At 45.3% G+C, this 18,974-nt stretch overlaps 2 protein-coding genes and 1 long non-coding RNA gene across 3 annotated transcripts; all 3 read left to right on the forward strand.

Annotated features, from left to right (window-relative positions):
- Positions 1–363: 363 nt before the first annotated feature.
- On the forward strand, positions 364–14,428 carry LOC132386599 (uncharacterized). Its single transcript, XR_009509602.1, has 3 exons — positions 364–405; positions 5,303–5,453; positions 13,785–14,428. It is a non-coding gene; the product is annotated as an uncharacterized LOC132386599 (long non-coding RNA).
- On the forward strand, positions 9,301–10,889 carry LOC132386598 (oocyte zinc finger protein XlCOF20-like). Its single transcript, XM_059958895.1, has one exon. It carries the CDS (start codon positions 9,602–9,604, stop codon positions 9,911–9,913), a length of 312 nt encoding a protein of 103 aa, XP_059814878.1. The 5' UTR covers positions 9,301–9,601; the 3' UTR covers positions 9,914–10,889.
- Positions 14,429–14,497: 69 nt separating the features above from the next.
- LOC132386606 (zinc finger protein 227-like) lies at positions 14,498–16,012 on the forward strand (the record flags this gene model as incomplete). The annotated part of the gene is made up of 1 exon (XM_059958907.1): positions 14,498–16,012. A coding segment is annotated over one exon (1,302 nt), but the record flags the coding sequence as incomplete, so codon positions are not given.
- Between the last annotated feature and the right edge of the window lie 2,962 nt (positions 16,013–18,974).

Consider the following 18,974-nt stretch of genomic DNA (forward strand, 5'->3'; position numbering starts at 1 on the left):
GAAGAAAAGACTCAGCGTTATTTATAGATAACTGTTTTGATAATAAACTAACCTTTGAACCATCCGCTCCAAGCGGGACTTCCCAGTGTCGAAACATTTTCATTCCGATTTCCATTCCCGTTGCTACCCGGCCTGCTGCGTTCGGCCAGCATTTTTTTGTGTTGCTTTGGATTTCCAGGATCTGCAGACTTTGTCGTGTTTGTGATTTACCTCTCCGTTGTCCTTCCGGCTTCCGACCACTAGTGGCGCTGTGCGGATCTCCGGCCAGCAGTGGCGCTGTACGAATCTCCGGCCGTCGCGACGATGTGCAGACCTCCGGCCACCGGTGGCGCTGCGGAGAACAGCCTGCTGAACGCATGCGCGGTGCCGATTGCCGTTGTTGGCGGTTCACCGATTCGAGCGGGGGTGAGTAGGGAATGATCCCGGTGTTGTGTAACTCGGGGGCCGGTTGCATTGGGAAAGGGCCGGGCCCGAGCTCTGCCGGACGGCTGGAGCAGGGCTGCAGTGGTAATTTTTTAGCTGCCGGAGCTGTACGGGGGAGAGGGAGGGGTTGGGGTGTTGGGCTGGTAAGATTGAGAAGCTCGTGGCCTAAGGTAGAAGGCCTGAAGTTATACGGCTGTATATCTGCACGTGTAGTTCAACTCTTTGAGTGATTATGGAGATAGTTTGAAGTTAATAACTTTTGTGGTATTTCTGTTTCAGATAATTGGAAATTGCTGTTTTGTAAAATTGGCGCCTTCCACCTTAGGCCATGAACTTATCAATCACCTCCAGTTTGTGATACCCAATTTGTGTACATGCTCATTTCATGTTCTGGGCAACTGCCTTGCCCCATTCGTGTAATGAGCAGGTACGCAAATTGGATGTGACATATATAGGGCTTCCTATAATGTCAAGCAGTAAACCAAGGTGAAAGAGCTCCACAGAAATATAGTGATAGCTAAGACATTAACAGGATTACAGCCTATCATTACATTTCAGTGTATAACTGGTAAAATTAAACATATAATACCTAATTTAATAATATGACAAAGTATTGCACGGTTGCACTTAACCGATTATCATAAAATATAATTATCAAGCAAGAAAAATAACGTTGTTTGCTTAGAAGCCAACAAATACAGAGGGAATTTGTTAGTGAGAAAAAGTTACTTTAGGATTAGCGAGTAATCCACGGACCACCATAGATTTAGCCTTACTAATACGACTGATTCGGAGCAGACGGCAGGGCCCGCAGTGTTCCTCAGAATTGTAAAAATAACAGAAATAAAGCAATTCATTTTTTTACACTTTTAGCCACCTAAATTGGAACCAAGTAATCAAGTATGAAAAAAGAAACTGATGAACTCTTGCTAAAGCCAGAAATATTGCTGAAAATTAGTCTGAAAAGTGGTAGGTTGGCAACTCTGTCTCTTACCGTTTCTCTCACAGAAATGGTTGGACGGGAAGTGTACCTGTGAGTGTCGATACAATATCCTCACACATCGGGTGATACATAGTTAGACTTTTACAGATCCTGTTTAGTCTTTAAATATATAAAAAGTTAAAGAAGTTTGAATCTTTACATAAATTATTATCGCATCTATACGAATAGAAAATATCGTAGTTTGGAAGTGACAAATGTTAACAGGGGAGGACAGCATCCATTTGGGAGTTTTGGAAATGCATTTCATCTCATTCATTGCCTCACTAAATTACTCTTTTTCCTATCAACACAAAGAGAAAAAAAGCCTCTTTCCCATCAGCTACAGTTGGTGGAGCGAGGCCAAGGGGTTGATCTGCTATTAATGATAGTTGAAATGACGTAAAACTACCTTATAGCCCAGAAATGATTTTTTTCCATTCAGCCTGTAAAACAAAACCAAATTTATCCAGGTGTAGAAGAGGATTTTGGATGATTAGCTTGTGTATTTGATCAAAATCAGGAAGAAGATGAGCGAGCAGTGAATTTTTCTTTCATTGTTTTCAAATTTTAAACTTGGGTGTCTATGTTCGTTCCTTGCTTAATATATCTCCTTCCTGCAATCCAATGGTACCCATTGGAAAGAGCGGAAAAATCCTCGCACTTCTGTGCAGGTATTCCCCAGCTTCCTAGGACAACGGGTCGAGCGAGAAGGAATTTCACAAATACCTAAATAAAAAACAGTCACAGCTCCAGGATTTCACCAAAAATGATCAAATATCCTAATGTTGTTAGTGGTACATTTCCCCACAAGCCAACACCCCCACTTCCCAACCCCAGCTTCCATAGAATTCCCTCTATTTAATATGTGGCTGCTGTTAAATTCCGCGCTTGTTTATTTTGACTTTTTTACAGAGGTGTCGGAGCGGTGGTCCAGTGAGCTCTGGTAGCACTGCACCCCTGAATGTATGATCCCTTCTCCCACCTGGTTCCCTCTGCTCATCTCTGCTCATCTTGTTCAACCTCTGTGCAGTCTCCTAAACTCATCTTCCTGCTTCAGTTATTTACATCTCCCGTCTGGGTCATCTTCGGTCCACCCTGTATCCCACCAGCTCAATGTTATACATCAGCAATCTTTCTTCCAACCTCTGCCTTCATTGTGAAGTGTTCTTTTGAACCTTTGGCCTCGCTGAGTCATTTCCAGAATCGGTTATTGTTAGCTGGAGTGCCGGAGGGTCATCGGGTCCCTGGTCTGTTGTGCATTGGTGTGCTGCTCGTTTATGAACAGCGATGGGCAGACACACTGCAGCATTTTACTGGCAGCAAAGAGTACTGGGAGAGTTGGTGCTTGGGCTCTAATCCTGTGATCGGCTTTCCAGGCAAATGGAACTGCTGGTGTTTTAGCTTTGACTTTGGTTTGAGCTTCTGCAGATGGGGCCGGATACTCGTCCTGCAATGAAGCAGAAATTTCGAGCAGCTGGCCATTGGTTGTGGGGAAATCCCAGATTGCACTATCCAGTGTGAGATGTGGGGATGATGTGTGAGACTCTCAGGGTCAGTGAGTGGCAAATTAAGCTGTGTGAGTCTTTGAGGTTGGGTCCTGGGATATCGTAGTTTTTGATCCAGCTAAAGTGGACCCAGGGATCGAGCTGTTTGGGCTTGTGAGCTGTTGATCGAGTATTTCTGGTCTGGGATCAGATGTTTGTTTCGGGAGTTCCTTTGGAAGCAATGACTGCCAGTCTGAGGAGAGGATGAGTTCCCATTCCATCCTCACAGGGAGAGGGTGTGAGTAAATGGGCTGTTCCGTGTTTACAACAGTAGAAATAGACCCTGAGTTTGGTGTTCAAACTGTGTGTAGAAATTCCCCCCGTCCCCCCCCCCCCTCACTGTCACACAGTGGAAATCAGGCAGCTGTGCTGGAGATCTGCACTAATAACTGAAAATGTTTTAACTCAATCTGATGAAATGTTATTAATTGAATTGTATTGTAAGCTGTTCCTTCCCTGCAGAGTGTTTCTGGTAATTCCAGTTTCTTTTTATTTCTTGGTTTATATTTCATGAAATGGACCTGTTTTAACCTGGAAATGAAAATGGCTGTGATAGTTTGTAGGCCTCCGTTAGAGTCTCTGCAGGTCTCCCCTCTCCACGCCAGCGATGTTGTCCAAGGGAAGGGCATTAGGACCCACACAGCTTGGCACCGGTGTCGTCGCTCAAGGACACACACTCTGCCAAGGCTCAAACTAGCAACCTTCAGATCACTAGACCAACGCCTTAACCACTTGGCCACGTGCCTGCACTTGTGATAGTGTTATGAATCCCGTAACTGGAGAACTTACCAGCAAAGATAGAGAGGTCCGTTGAAGTCTGATGTCACTATTTTCAAACGTTTTATTTATAAAGGGACACAAAAGTAGGGTTAGTACAAACATTCAGATTGTGTACATCGTCAATACTCAATCTAAAGCGCGGGTATAGTAATAATCATCATTAAGAAGTGAGCTCTGCTGGTGTCTAGGGGTTAATAGATTGTCCGTTGGAAATATAAAACTCACTCAAAAAGTCTGCAGGCCGCAGCCCTTTGAAAATCGCTGGGATTCACGTGGGGCAACCGAGAGAGAGAGATTGGGGGAGAAGAGAAAGAACTTGCCGAGTCTTGATGAATCTTCCGTGAAATCGGGGGAGCGTTGGTTTCCTCTCCCCGATGTTAGTTAAAAGTGGTTTTCTGTGATTCCAGCCATAAATTCCAATCCCGGAATCTAACGCATGTGGCTTCCTTCAGAATGGCTTCCTGCTGCTGCGGGATCACTCTCTCATGTCTTCTGGGTGTGTCTGAGGGGCTGTCCCCCTGAGACTCTCCTTTATACTTCCTCACGGGGTCGTAGGTGTCAATCAGGTTGTGATGATGCAATCTCTCTCTCAACCAGCCCACCTTGCCCGAGGGCTTTTCACATGGTCTCCATGAGACAATAGTCGCTGTCGTCTTATTCTGTATCCCGGGTGGGACGTGCAATTTGGCATGTTTCTCTCCCTCTCTCACTTCCTGGGTCTACTGACCTCCCCCTCAACGGGTGCTCTTGCGATTCTCACAAAGGAGGGGGCTGGGATCATAACAATAGTAGAACAGTAAAGAAAGCACAACCTTTCCCTTTAAATTATCCTGCTACCAATTTGTCTGTTATTCCTGGAAATGTGTTCAGTACAGTTGTTGCTAACAAGGTTTACATGAATAATCTCAGGAATGATCGGCTTTATGTATGAGGAGCATTTGATGGATCTGGACCTGTGCTCAATGGGGTTCAGAGGGACGGTGTGGATGGTGGAGGGATGTATGGTTAAGTAAACCTACCGAATGCTGAAAGGCCTGGATACAGTGGACATGGAGAGGATGTTTCCATTGGATAGAGAGTCTGTGATCTGACAGCACAGTCTCAGAATAAAGATGCTTCCTGTTAAAATTCAGTTCAGAATTTTTTTTTTTGCCAAAAGATGTCTGATCTATGGAGTTTGTTGCCACAGAGTCTGATTGAGGCTGCCATTTGGGTATATTTATGACAGAGATTAATATATTCATGATTGCTAAGTAGATTCAGGGTTACAGGAGGAAGACAGGAATATGGTGTTGGTGTAAACATCAGCCATGGTTGAGTGGTGGGCAGACCAGATGGATCGTATCACCTAATTCTGTTCCTGTGTCGTATGTCTTACCATGACTGAATGATGGCTCCTTCTTATCCCATATTATCTGTGTCATGTGAGGGACAATGAAAGATTGTTCAGTGAGATCATTATATTTGCCTTCAACGTTTACATTTCACTGAGTTTTCTTCCTAGGAACATTAAGCAGAAATGTTTCATCCTTCTTTGTATTGTTAATGTGCTTCATTATCTTTCATGTTAAAGTTGGACCTGCAGTGAGAGATTTATTGGAAGAAAAACCACGACTGAAGACGAGGGAACAGCAACAAGTGAACCAGCCCGAGGACTGAGAGCACCGACTGGAGAGAACCCATCTGACTTGGAGATTCCAGTGATTCAGTCAGGAGAAAGTTTGGTGAGTCTCATTTACTCAAACACTGGTCCTTTAGACATTACATACCTGCACAAAGGAAGGTAGGAAATAGTTGGGAGTGAGACAGAATGTGCCCAGAAGAACCAGTTATGCCTCTGTCAGACCCAGTTGTGAAGAAGCACGCCCCCCCAATATTCCCTTTAAACTTTTTGCCCTTCACCCTTAACACTTGTCCTCTGGTTTTTCCTCCCCTCGTCTCAGTGGATAAACCCTGCTTGCATTCACTCTATCTAGACCCATCATAATTTTATATACCTCTATGAAGTCTCCGCTCATTCTTCTACACTCCAAGGAATGAAGTCCTAAACTATTCAACCTTACTCTGTAACTCAGTTTCTCAAGTCCCGGCAACATCCTTGTAAACCTTCTCTGCACTCTTTTAACCTTATTAATATCCTTCCTGTAATTCGGTGACCAGATCTGCACACGATACTCCAAATTCGGCCTCACCAACGCCTTATGCAACCTCACCATAACATTCCAATTCTTATACTCAATACTTTGATTCATAAAGGCCAATGTACCAAAAGCTCTCTTTACTACCCTATCTACACGTGACGCCACTTTTAGGGAATTTTGTATCAGTATTCCTAGATCCCTCTGTTCTACTGCACTCCTCAGTGCCCCAACATTTACCTTATCTGTCCTACATTGGTTTTTCCTTTTAAAGTGCAATACCTCACAGTTGTCTGTATTAAACTCCATTTGCCATTTTTCAGCCCATTTTTCTAGCTGGTTCAGATCCCTTTGCAAGCTTTGAAAACCTTCCTCACTGTCCACTGCACCTCCAATCTTTGTATCATCAGCAAATTTGCTGATCCAATTTACCAAATTATCATCCAGATCATTGTTATAGTTGACAAATAACAATGGACCCAGCACTGGTCCCTGTGGCACACCACTAGTCACAGGCCTCCACTCAGAGAAACAATCCTCCACTATCACTCTCTGGCTTCTTCCATTGAGCCAATGACTAATCCAATTTACTACCTAACCTCCCATGCGGGACCTTGTCAAAGGCCTTACTGAGGTCCATGTAGACAACATCCACTGCCTTCCCTTCATCCCCTTTCCTTATAACCTCCTCGAAACACTCTAATAGATTTGTTAAACATGACCTACCACACAAAAAGCTGTGTTGACTCTCCCTAATAAGACCCTGTCTATCTAAATAATTGTCGATCCTATCTCTTAGTACTCCTCCAATATTTTACCCACTACCGACATCAAACTGACCAGCCTATAATTTCGAGAATTACTTTTAGCCTTTTTTAAGCAACAGAACAACTTGAGCTATCCTCCAATCCTCTGGCACCTCACCCGTAGATAATGACATTTAAATATATCTGCCAGGGCCCCTGAAATTTCAGCACTAGTCTCCTTTAAGATCTGAGGAAATACCCTGTCAGATCCTGGATATTTATCTATTTGCCTCAAGATAGCAAGCACCTCCTCCTCTTCTACCTGTATTGGTTCCATGACCTCAATACTTGTTTGCGTTATTTCCATTGACTCCATGCCAGTTTCGTCAGTAAATAAAGATGCAAAAAAAAACATTTAAGGTCTCCCCCATTTCTTTCGGTTCCATACATAGCCGACCACTCTGATCTTCAAGAGGACCAATTTTATCCCTTACTATCCTTTTGCTCTTAACATACCTGATGTAGCTCTTTGGATTATCCTTCACCCTGACTGCCAAAGCAACCTCATGTCTTCTTTTAGCCCGCCTGATTTCTTTCTTAAGTATTTTCTTACTCTTTTTATACTCCTCTAGTACCTTATTTGTTCCCTGTTTCTTATACATGTCATACATCTCTCTTTTTCTTTATCAGAGTTCCCTCGAGAACCAAGGATCCTTATTCTTATTAATTTAGCCTTTAATCCTGAGACTTTGTTCCCAGGGTGTCCTCATGGGCCGTCCAGAAATGATTTCAGCTGGTGACAACCCTGTTTTCCCCTGTGGGGTAACCCTCATGTGGAATCGGGCTAATGGTCGGACCTTCAACCAAGTGAGTCCAGTCTCCGCTGTTAGTCTGGCCAGTTTACTCTTCAGAGTGCCATTGGCTCTTTCCACTCTGCCAGCGGCCCATGGGTGGTGTACACAGTGGAATTGTTGCTGGATAGCTAGTTTGTTACATACCCCTTCGTTTGCTTTCACCACAAAGTGTGGGCCATTTTCAGAGCTCAGCATCTCTGGCAGGCCGTACCTGGGAATTATTTCCCATAATAATACCTTCACAACAGTCAGCAGTATTAATGGTAGTTGGAAAAGCTTCAACCCATCTACTAAACACGTATATAATAACTAAGCAGTATCTATAGCAATGTACTCTAGGCAATTCAATGAAATCAACTTGTAGACACGAAAAAGTTTCACCTGTCAAGTTTGCGCTCATCCTCAGAGGCATCCCCCGAAAAGTATGTACCTCCCGCATGTCTGGCAAACCTGTTCTGCTTGAGTCACGGAGGATTGCTTGACGTGAACCCGAGCGGACTACAACTACTGAGGATTGTGCCGCACTTTTTGCTGTCTCATCCGCTAAATCATTGCCTGTAGTGACCAGGTTAGACATGCGGACGTGGGCTGCACATTTAATAATAGCCAAAACTCGAGGTAGCTGCAGAGCGGTGAGTAAGTTCTTTACAAAGGTAGCATTACTAATGGGGTGGTCAGAGGAAGTCAGGAATCCCCATGTTCCCAGAGAGCCCCGTAGTCATGTACAATCCCAAATGCATAACGGGAATCTGTGTAAACGTTCCCTCTGTTGTCTGTTCCTGGGATACAGGCACGAGTCAGAGCAAACAGCTCAGCCTTCTGGGCGGAGACAGCTGCTTCAAAAGAGGCTTGTTCAGTTACTTCACTGTCCGTCACTATCGCATCCTTTCCCTGCTGGATCCACAAAAGAGCTTCCATCCTAATAAAACGTTTCCTCAGGCTAGAGGGGGTATTGCAGAATGGATGGGAGAGTCTGTCCTTCTTTCACAGTGACCCAGACGGGGGGCAGTTGGTGCGGCCGACTTCATGGCCTGAAATTGCCCAGAGATGTCAGGAGTAACTTTTTTTACACAGAGAGTGCTGGGTGCATGGAATGCACTGCTGGCTTTTTTGTGTGAGAGTGTTTCAGTTACTGTGGCATCAGGAACCCATGCAGCTCAGTGGGAACAGGGAATAATACCAATGGAGAGAGTCAAACTGAGCCAGGTCACAGATTGGAGATGACAGAAGGAATATAGACACAGGAAGAGGAAGCGCTTCAGAGAATTTGATGGTCATTCCAGATACCAGCACTGTGCCTAGTTAGAAGATGATTTCTCTCTCCAACTTGGGTTGAACTTCACTGTAAGAGTGTGTTGCCAGATCACACCGTGACAACTCAAGTGATCTCATATAAAGTTGACCCACACACATTGATGGATTTTGTAAATCTTTTTACAGGTTAAAAAATGACAAGGAATTTGTCTACAGGAATCTCAAACAGAACATACCAGTTTTGCTGTCTCTATCCAGATATTTAAGAAGTGGAGCAAGGAATTCACTCGATCATCCTTCCTGCTCAGACTATGGGGAGGGATTCCCTCGATCATCCTTCCTGCTCAGACAGTCGGGAGGGATTCACTCGATCATCCTTCCTGCTCAGACTGTGGGGAGGATTCACTCGATCATCCTTCCTGCTCAGACTGTGCAGAGGGATTCACTCGATCATCCTTCCTGCTCAGACTGTGGAGAGGGATTCACTCGATCATCCTTCCTGCTCAGACTGTGGGGAGGGATTCACTCACCATCCTTCCTGCTCAGACTGTGGGGAGGGATTCACTCGATCATCCTTCCTGCTCAGACTGTGGGAAGGGATTCACTCGATCATCTGACTGTCTGCCATGCCTGTCATTTTAAATGGGGGTGGGGGGGGAACCTGTTCATCTGCTCAGATGCTGGGAATGGATTCAGTTGGACATTTCAACTGAAGGGACATCAATAAGTTCACACTGGGACAAGGCCATTCACCTGTTCTGAGTGTGAGAAGGGGTTCAGTCGGTCTTCCCACCTGTGGACACACCAGTCAGTTCACACTGGGTAGAGGCTGGTCAACTGCTGAATTTCTGGGAAAGGATTCACTCGGTCATCTGACCTAATGGCTCACCAGCGAGTTCACACCGGGGAGAAGCCATTCACCTGCTCAGACTGTGGGAAGAGATTCACTTGTTCATCCCAACTGAAGGTACATCAGCGAGTTCACACTGGGGAGTGGCCATTCACCTGCCCAGACTGTGGAAAGGGATTCACTTGCTCATCTGAACTGAAAGTACATCAGCGAGTTCACACTGGAGAGAGGTCGTTCACCTGCTCAGACTGTGGGAAGGCATTCACTTGTTCATCCCAACTGAAGGTACATCAGCAAATTCACACTGGGGAGAGCCCCCCGACTGATGGTGACTGTAAATGAAACCTCACACTGGTTCCCCGGGAATTTCACCTGCAGTGGCTGGTTATGTGAACACGTACATCCTATGCCTTCAAAGCCAGACAGAGTGATTGTAGCGTCTGACCGCTGGAATCCCTTTTCCGATACTGTTTCCTGATCGAGAGTGGTTGTGGTTGCCCCCATATCAATCATAAACGGAATTGGAATTCCAGCAACTTGCAATATTACATTGGGCTCTTCCTGAGGGGTGGAAATCACAGTAAGAAGCATCTTTGCTTGTCCATTTCTAAGCGGGTTGTTTGCCCCACCTGTCCCGTGGTAGCTTTCTGTTCTTCTGATCCCCAGATATAGCCCACTCGCATCCTTCTTTCCACTGAACACCTTTAATATTAGTTCCCTTCAGGGTTGATCAGGATTCGAAAGTCCGGTCGCAATGATATGTCAAAGCACAACGTATTCCATTTCGGTCATTTTCAGGCCAATCCATATTATTTTTAATCGTTTTGGCTATCTATATTGGTAAGCAATAGAACAGTAGGGCATTAAACTGGGGGGACAGATTCCCATTATTAAAGGCTTGGTCTCCTGCGAAAGTGCCATAGCAGGCCACAAATCACTCCCAATAGTCTGGTCCCGATTCCCCAGGGTTAGGTTTCCATTCAACTACTTTACTAATGTTTACAGGTTGCTGGAGAGCCCTTTCCAAGGCTTGAATAATCTGCTCTGTCTGTTCATTCTGATTATGGTTTCCCGCCTGTAACTCCTGATAGGTTTGGTATCTCAAACCTGCATTCCTTTTCCTCCCCTCAGCAGCGGAGAGAATCATGCAGCAGAGACTGAATAAATCTTGTGGAGTCGCATTAGACATTTGTGTAGTACTGTGGACATACTGAGCAAACTGTAAATAAATAAATAGATAGATAGATAGATAGATAAATCAATCAATCAATCAATCTTCTGCCGTTGCATTAGACATTTGTGTAGTACTGCGGACACACTGAGCAAACTGTAAATAAATAAATAAATAAATAGATAAATAAATAAATCTTGTGCAGTTGCATTAAACATTTGTGTAGTACTCTGGACACACTGAGCAAACTGTGCTGGTTTTTCTTTTCTCTCTGGGGCCTGATTCATGATCGTTATCATTTCTTGAGGCTTCCAGGGTGCATACACAGGAATCACTGAGGGCTGCCCCTCCTCCTGCTCGTGGATTGGGCAACATTCAGGTGGGAATTGTCTTTGTGGAGCCATTAACGTTGGGGTTTTATTGTATTCTTCTCTCCCTGTCTCGGAATAAACCTCTGTATTCCCTTTCAGGATCACATGGTAAAGTGGCAGCCCCCCCCCCCCCCCCCGACTTCCCTGTCCTGCTGTTTTACCCGAGCGGCTATCATTGGGGTTTGGGGGCACTGGGTGCACTTGGCCCCTGGTAAGGTGGGAGAGGTACGGGGGGGGGGGGGGTCCCACTCCTCATCATGGTCACTGTCCTCAAACAGGGTCGGTATGACAGACATGGGTTTGGGATTCCCTGATTCCCTATCAGTATGTAACAAAACCCAATTTCCCTCGGGGTCAATAAAGTACGTTTGTCTGTCTGTCTGTCTGTCTGACGTTCCTGCCCTTCTCTCCTATCTGGGCCGGCATTGGTTTGCTTACGTTGTTTTTCCTGCTCTCGTTTTCGGCGCACATCCACCCATTCACACTTCACTTTTAGCGTCTCCCAACCTTTGCAGTACATACCTCTATCCCTTTGTCACATTCATTATTCCTCAAATTTGCTAATAATATACTGTTCCACTTCATATCTGCTTTTCCTTTCACTCCCTTTCAACAATTTCCACTTCTTTCCACAGTTCTTTTTCCATATCGAATTGACTGTTTGTTCTCATGAGGTAATATCCCAGTTTCCCTCCCCCCCCCCCCCCCCCCACTGGCCATATTTTGTTCCCCAATTTCTTATTCAGCGCTGCACTCAACATTAGAAAATCTTTTTCCTTGTCTGGAAAACTCTCAGACATATTGTGTAGGGCTGCTCCTGGCCCACTCGCATCAATCGACTGCAATTGACCCCTGTCCTCTAAGTAATTTTCCCGGCACAAAGCCTCCTGCTCAATTATCGATCAGGTAACTTTACCCCGCTGGCACCTCCTGCACAATTAATGAAATTACCTGGCATGTAAGCCTCCTGCCCATTTAGTAACATTTACCAGGTACCGCCTCATGCCCACTTAGCAAAATTTTGCCTTCCTTATACGAGTCTCTCGACAGATTCTTTCCCAATCCCGTCAAGCTAAGCAATCAGCCTTGGGTGAGGGACCGTACCTCCAAATGAAGTAACGGAGAGTGACAAAAGGTAAAATACCTATTGGGCACCTGGTCAGTCTCCGCAGTCCCCAGAGTGGTCCAGCCGCTTACTCAGCCCGTCTGCTTGGCACTCCCTGTATTGGGATCCTGTTCGTGATGACAAATCTTAAAAGTTGAGTCCAATTAAAACTCGGGAGTCCAGTTTCTTATCATCATCACAGTTTATTGTGCATTCTCCTGCAGGAGATTGAGACCCAGTTGTCAAAGGGAAGGCACGTAAGCACTGGCACTATCTAACAAGTGGACTGACTTAGTCAGGTTACAGCCTGTACATAGTACATAGTAAGCCCATACATTACTATTGCAATATGTTGTTTGAACTGATACACCCAAGTCTGTTGGTGCAAAACTTAATTACTTAGAATTGAGAGTTTATTAAATCAAGGTTTTAATTACAGATGGATGTACAGTCTCGTCCTTGTCAGTTATTCCCTTTGCAAGGCCCTGATTTAATAACAAACAAGTTCATTCCTGTCCTTATCAGGGAGTCCTCCTCCACTTAATCAAACATGAGTACAATGTATAATGCTATCAGCTCTCAATGTGTCTCTCTGCAAGCCTCAGAGAACTGGAATGAGCCTGTCTTAGCTAAATGCTGAAAACTGAGTTCACTTCAGTTCAAAATTCCTATTCAGTCCCAATTATTCTTTTGGCCAGAGGTTTCATAGGTTCAAAATGATTTTGTTTATATATCCTCAATTCCTCAAGAGGGATCAGGGGAAATATTTATGTCCAATATAGAAACTGGTGTTACCTGTGTGTATTGTGGTGATGCAAAAGTTGCTGGAGAATTTGCAAGTGGGAAGAAGTGGAGTGATGTTTGCAAATCTGACTTTTTAAAGCATAGTTTAGCAAGAAAACCACATATGGACAATGTACAAAAGCTCTGGTGAGAAAATCCTTCATTACCCATTACAGGCCTGCTACATAGGTTGTGTGAGAGTGCAGATGAACTCGATCACGTATAATGTGTAAAATGTCCTTTTTTTTGGTTAAGAGCTTTTTTAGGTGTATAAGATGATGAGGGGCATTGATCGTGTGCATAGCCAGAGGTTATTTTCCCAGGGCTGAAATGGCTAACACAAGAGAGCAGAGTTTTAAAGTGCTTGAAAATTGATACCGAGGGGATGTCAGGAGTAACTTTTTTTTTTACACAGAGAGTGGTGGGTGCATGGAATGCACTGCTGGCTTTTTGTGTGAGAGTGTTTCAGTTACTGTGGGAACAGGAAACCATGCAGCTCAGTGGGAACAGGGAATAATACCATTGGAGAGAGTCAAACTGAGCCAGGTCACAGATTGGAGATGGCAGAAGTGCCCCATTCTGATAGACACAGGAAGAGCATCAGAGAATTGATGGTCATTCCAGATACCAGCACTGTGCCCAGTCAGAAGATGATTTCTCTTTGCAACTTGGGTTGAACTTCATTGTAAGAGTGTGTTGCCAGATCACACTGTGACAACTCAAGTGATCTCATCTGAAATGTTGTCCTACACCCATTGATTGATTCTGTAAATCTTTTTACAGGTTAAAAATGACAAGGAATTTGTCTACGGGAATCTCGAACACTACATGCCAGTTTTGCTGTTTCTGTCCAGATATTTAAGAAGTGGAGCAAGGGATTCACTCGATCATCCTTCCTGCTCAGACTGTGGGGAGGGATTCCCTCGATCATCCTTCCTGCTCAGACAGTGGGGAGGGATTCACTCGGTCATACATCCTGCTCAGACTGTGGAGAGGGATTCACTTGGTCATCCTTCCCACTCAGACTGTGGGGAGGGATTCACTCGGTCATCCTTCCTGCTCAGACTGTGGGGAGGGATTCACTCGATCATCCTTCCTGCTCAGACTGTGGGGAGGGATTCACTCGGTCATCCTTCCTGCTCAGACTGTGGGGAGGGATTCACTCGATCATCCTTCCTGCTCAGACTGTGGGGAGGGATTCACTCGGTCATCCTTCCTGCTCAGACTGTGGGGAGGGATTCACTCTATCATCAGACTGACTGCCATGCCTGCCATTTTAAACGGGGGTGGTGGGGGGGTACCTGTTCATCTGCTCAGACAGTGGGAATGGATTCAGTTGGACATTTCAACTGAAGGGACATCAGCAAGTTTATACTGGGGCAAGGCCATTCACCTGTTCTGTGTGTGAGAAGGGGTTCAGTCGGTCTTCCCACCAATTAGTTCACACCGGGCAGAGTCTGGTCAACTGCTGAATTTCTGGGAAAGGATTCACTCGGTCATCTGACCTAATGGCTCACCAGCGAGTTCACACCGGGGAGAGTCCGTTCACCTGCTCAGACTGTGGGAAAGGATTCACTTGGTCATCTAACCTAAAGAAACATCAGCGAGTTCACACTGGAGAGAGGCCATACACCTGCTCAGACTGTGGGAAAGGATTCACTTCCTCAGATAAACTGAAGATACATCAGCGGGTTCACACTGGGGAGAGGCCGTTCATCTGCTCAATCTGTGGGAAGGGATTCACTCAGTCATCTAAACTGAAGGAACATCAGCGAGTTCACACTGGTGAGAAACTGTTCATCTGCTCAGACTGTGGGAAGGGATTCACTCGGTCATCCAACCTGCTGGCACACAAGTCAGTTCACACTGGGGAGAGGCCTTTCACCTGTTCAAACTGTGGGAAGGGATTCTCTTTGTCATCCCAACTGAAGGGACATCACCGAGCTCACACTGGAGTTTGGCCATTCATCTGCTCAGACTGTGGGAAAGGATTCACTAAGTTATCAAAACTGGAGGTACATCAGCGAGTTCACACTGGAGAGAGGCCATTCACCTGCTCAGACTGTGGGAGGGGATTCACTCAGTCATCTATTCTGAAGTTACATCAGCGAGTTCACACTGGGGAGCGGCCGTTCACCTGCTCAGACTGTGGGAGGGGATTCACTTGCTTATCTAATCTGAAAGGACATCAGAGAGTTCACACTGGTGAGAGGCCATTCACATGCTCAGACTGTGGGAAGGGATTCATTCTGTCACACGAACTACTGGTACACAAGTCAGTTCACACTGGGGAGTGGCCGTTCACTTGCTCAGACTGTGGTAAGGGATCCTCTCAGTCATCCCAACTGAAGGTACATCAGCAAGTTCACACTGGAGAGAGGCCATTCACCTGCTCAGACTGTGGTAAGGGATTCACTTGCTCATCTGAACTGAAGGTACATCAGCGAGTTCACACTGGGGAGCGGCCGTTCACCTGCTCAGACTGTGGGAAGGGATTCACTTGCTCATCTGAACTGAAGGTACATCAGCGAGTTCACACTGGGGAGAGGCCGTTCACCTGCTTAGACTGTGGGAAGGGATTCACTCAGTCATCGCATCTGAAGGTACATCAGCGAGTTCACACTGGAGAGAGGCCGTTCACCTGCTCAGACTGTGGGAAGGGATTCACTTGTTCATCCCAACTGAAGGTACATCAGCGAATTCACACTGGGGAGAGGCCGTTCACCTGCTTAGACTGTGGGAAGGGATTCACTCGGTCATCTCAACTACAGAGACAACAGCGAGTTCACACTGAGTAGAGGCCGATCAACTGGTCAGTCTTTGGGAAAAGTTTCTCTCAGCCAAATCAACCAAAATGTGCATCAGCGAGTTCACACTGCGGAGTGGCCGTTCACCTGCGGTGAATGTGGGAAGTGATTCACTAAGTAATCTAAGCTTATGTAACTCTCGCTTTAGCTAGCAGCTTGATATAGCTTAATTTGCCCCGGGCCCCAGCCCGGCCAAACTTAAGAAATCTCATTTGGGTGGATGCTGCATGATGTGTCACCTGTTACAAATCAGTACTGTACCCCGAAATAACAAACCGTACACAATATGTGATTAAACAATTGAGATTTATAATTCTTACTTTGACTATAGGGTTAGTTAAGAAAACAAAAAAAAAGAAACAGAGCCCACTCTCTCCATTCGCATCGTCTCATCTCTCCCCAGCAAAAGACCATGAAAATCTCTTCCAGACTCACAAGAAGGAACATTTCTCTCATTGGATAGACCCACACTCCAAATCCCTGTTTTCTATAGTCGTAACCTAAACATTGTTATACTTGTGACAGACTACCGGGTTCACACTGGGGAGAAAGTTTCAATGAGCTGCATGCTGGATATTTGTCCATCACCGTTGCTGAATGCAATTTCGCGAGAATGACTGTTGGTGCTGAACTCTGCAATTATTGCTGCTGCTCACCACACCCAGTTCTGCACCCTGGTCACTGGGCATGGGAGGAGTTTCTTCTGCTGTACATTCACCTTTGATGGGACTGGAGTTTAATATTCTGCATCTGAGACAAATAAATCTGTTCTATTTTAAACTCTGTCTCCGGTACGTAATGAATTTATAACACACCTTGTGCACAGTAGAGGGTCAACTCATGCCGGCTGGACCCTGCCTGTGATTCTGTTCCAGGACAGTCCTTTTAAGTCCTCCCCTGTTGTTCACCTCTTGCTCTCCCTGTGGTGATGGGTTCCAATCAGTCACCATCCTGTGGGTGAAGAGGTTTCCCTGAATTTTCTGCAGACTGAAGAAATTGAGCTGACTGCAATTCTGTCTGAGATGTTCTTTACCCCTGAAATCTCTGAGCTGAGGAAGAATGAATTTGGGAGTTACCCTCCTTATTCATGGCTCATTTCCACATTATGCGTCATTTTCCCTGCTTCTGAAGTGTTGTTGAAAACACACTGTCCTCTAAAGACTGAAAGCAGAATGCGAAACCATTGTTTGGATGTTCAACGGAGCAGGATCAGAAACCAGAGGCGGGTCTGCACAGGGCAGAGTTTGGGGCTCTGGACGATGGTCGGGGTAAGAATGTATGATAAGGAGAAGGGAATCAGCAGCGGGGCGTGGCAACGAATGACAGAGTAGCAAGATTTGGAAGCTGATTGATAGAGAAAATCTTTCTGTTGTCTGACTGATGACACAAACAATGCCTGTGGTGAGGTACTCCACTGGTTGAGGAATGTATGTGTTTGGAATGGTTTTATCTATTGGGGGAGTTGTTCCTGTTTGTTAATCCTGTAATATTATATCCGAATGGTTATTATGGATTGTCCTATCTGAAATAATGTATTGATTATAAAACATAGAATAGTACAGCACATTACAGGCCCTTCGGCCCACAATGTTGTGGTGACCCTCAAACCCTGCCTCCCATACAGCCTCCCACCTTAAATTCCTCCATATACCTGTCTAGTAGTCTCTTAAATTTCACTAGTGTATCTGCCTCCACCACTGACTCGGGCAGTGCATTCCACGCACCAACCACTCTCTGAGTGAAAAACCTTCCTCTAATATCCCCCTTGAACTTCCCTCCCCTTACCATGTCTTCTTGTACTGAGCAGTGGTGCCCTGGGGTAGAGGCGCTGGCTGTCCACTCTGTCTATTCCTCTTAATATCTTGTACTTCTCTATCATGTCTCCTCTCATCCTCCTTCTCTCCAAAGAGTAAAGACCAAGCTCCCTTAATCTCTGATCATAATCCATACTCTCTAAACCAGGCACCAACCTGGTAAATCTCCTCTGTACCCATTCCAATGCTTCCACATCCTTCCTATAGTGAGGCGACCAGAACTGGACACGGTACTCGAAGTGTGGCCGAACTGGAGATTTATAGAGCTGCATCATTACCTCGCGACACTTCAACTCTATTCCTCCACTTTTGAAGGCTAATACCCCATAAGTATCATGAATTACCTACATATCTCTATGCACTTTGGGCTTAAGCGCAATTGAAACATACTAAAAAAAAACAAGACTACATTGAATAAAGTAAACTACGTTTTCCGTCATTGTCAGGCAGCAAAGATGGAATACATAGATGAGCTACCCGCAATATTAAAGAGGATACCAAATTTTTCTTCAGGTACATATATTGTAAGAGAGAGGCTGAAGTGGATATCGGACCACTGAAAAATGATGCTGGAGAGGTAGAAACGGGGTGGGGCTGCAAGGTGATGGCAGATGAACTGAATAAATCTTGTACATCACTCTTATCTCTCGAAGACACTGGCAGGAATATGGAAGTCCCAGATGTCAGTGGTCAGAATGTGTAAAGTTACGTTACACGGGAGAAGGTTCTTTGGGATACAGAGATGGTCTGAAGGTAAATAGGTCACCTGGACCAGATGGTGTACACCCCAGAGATCTGAAAGAGGTGGCTGAAGTGATGTGGAGGCATTAGCAATGATCTTTCGAGAATCGTTAAGGAAATAAAATCCAAAGAAGATTTTTCCTTCACTGCTCCCCGTCTCCCAGTGTCACCCATCACCTACCACGTCTTCCACCCCTTCACCCCCACACTGCTTCCTCTGATGTCTCATCTTCTTTGTTCCCAGTCCTGATGAAGGGTCTCGGCCCGAAACGTCGACTGTTTGCTATTTCCCATATATGCTGCCTGGCCTCCCAGGTTCCTCCAGCATTTTCTGTCTGTGTTGCTTGGATTCCCAGCATCCACAGATTTTCTCCTGTTTTTGATAAAAGCAAAAGCGGGGTCACATAATATGGCAAGAAAACAGTGGGAAGTGAGAGGATTGGAAATCTTTTACATACCCAACAGGAAACAACAAACACACACACACACACACACACACACAGGAGAGACATGATGAAAAATTACGGTAATTGAGCCAATAATATCAGGTATCAAAAGTTGTTTAGATATATAAAGGGTAAAAGAGAGGGAAGAGTTGATATTGTACCACT

This window comes from Hypanus sabinus, unplaced genomic scaffold (assembly GCF_030144855.1).
Source record: "Hypanus sabinus isolate sHypSab1 unplaced genomic scaffold, sHypSab1.hap1 scaffold_122, whole genome shotgun sequence".
NCBI lineage: Eukaryota > Metazoa > Chordata > Chondrichthyes > Myliobatiformes > Dasyatidae > Hypanus > Hypanus sabinus.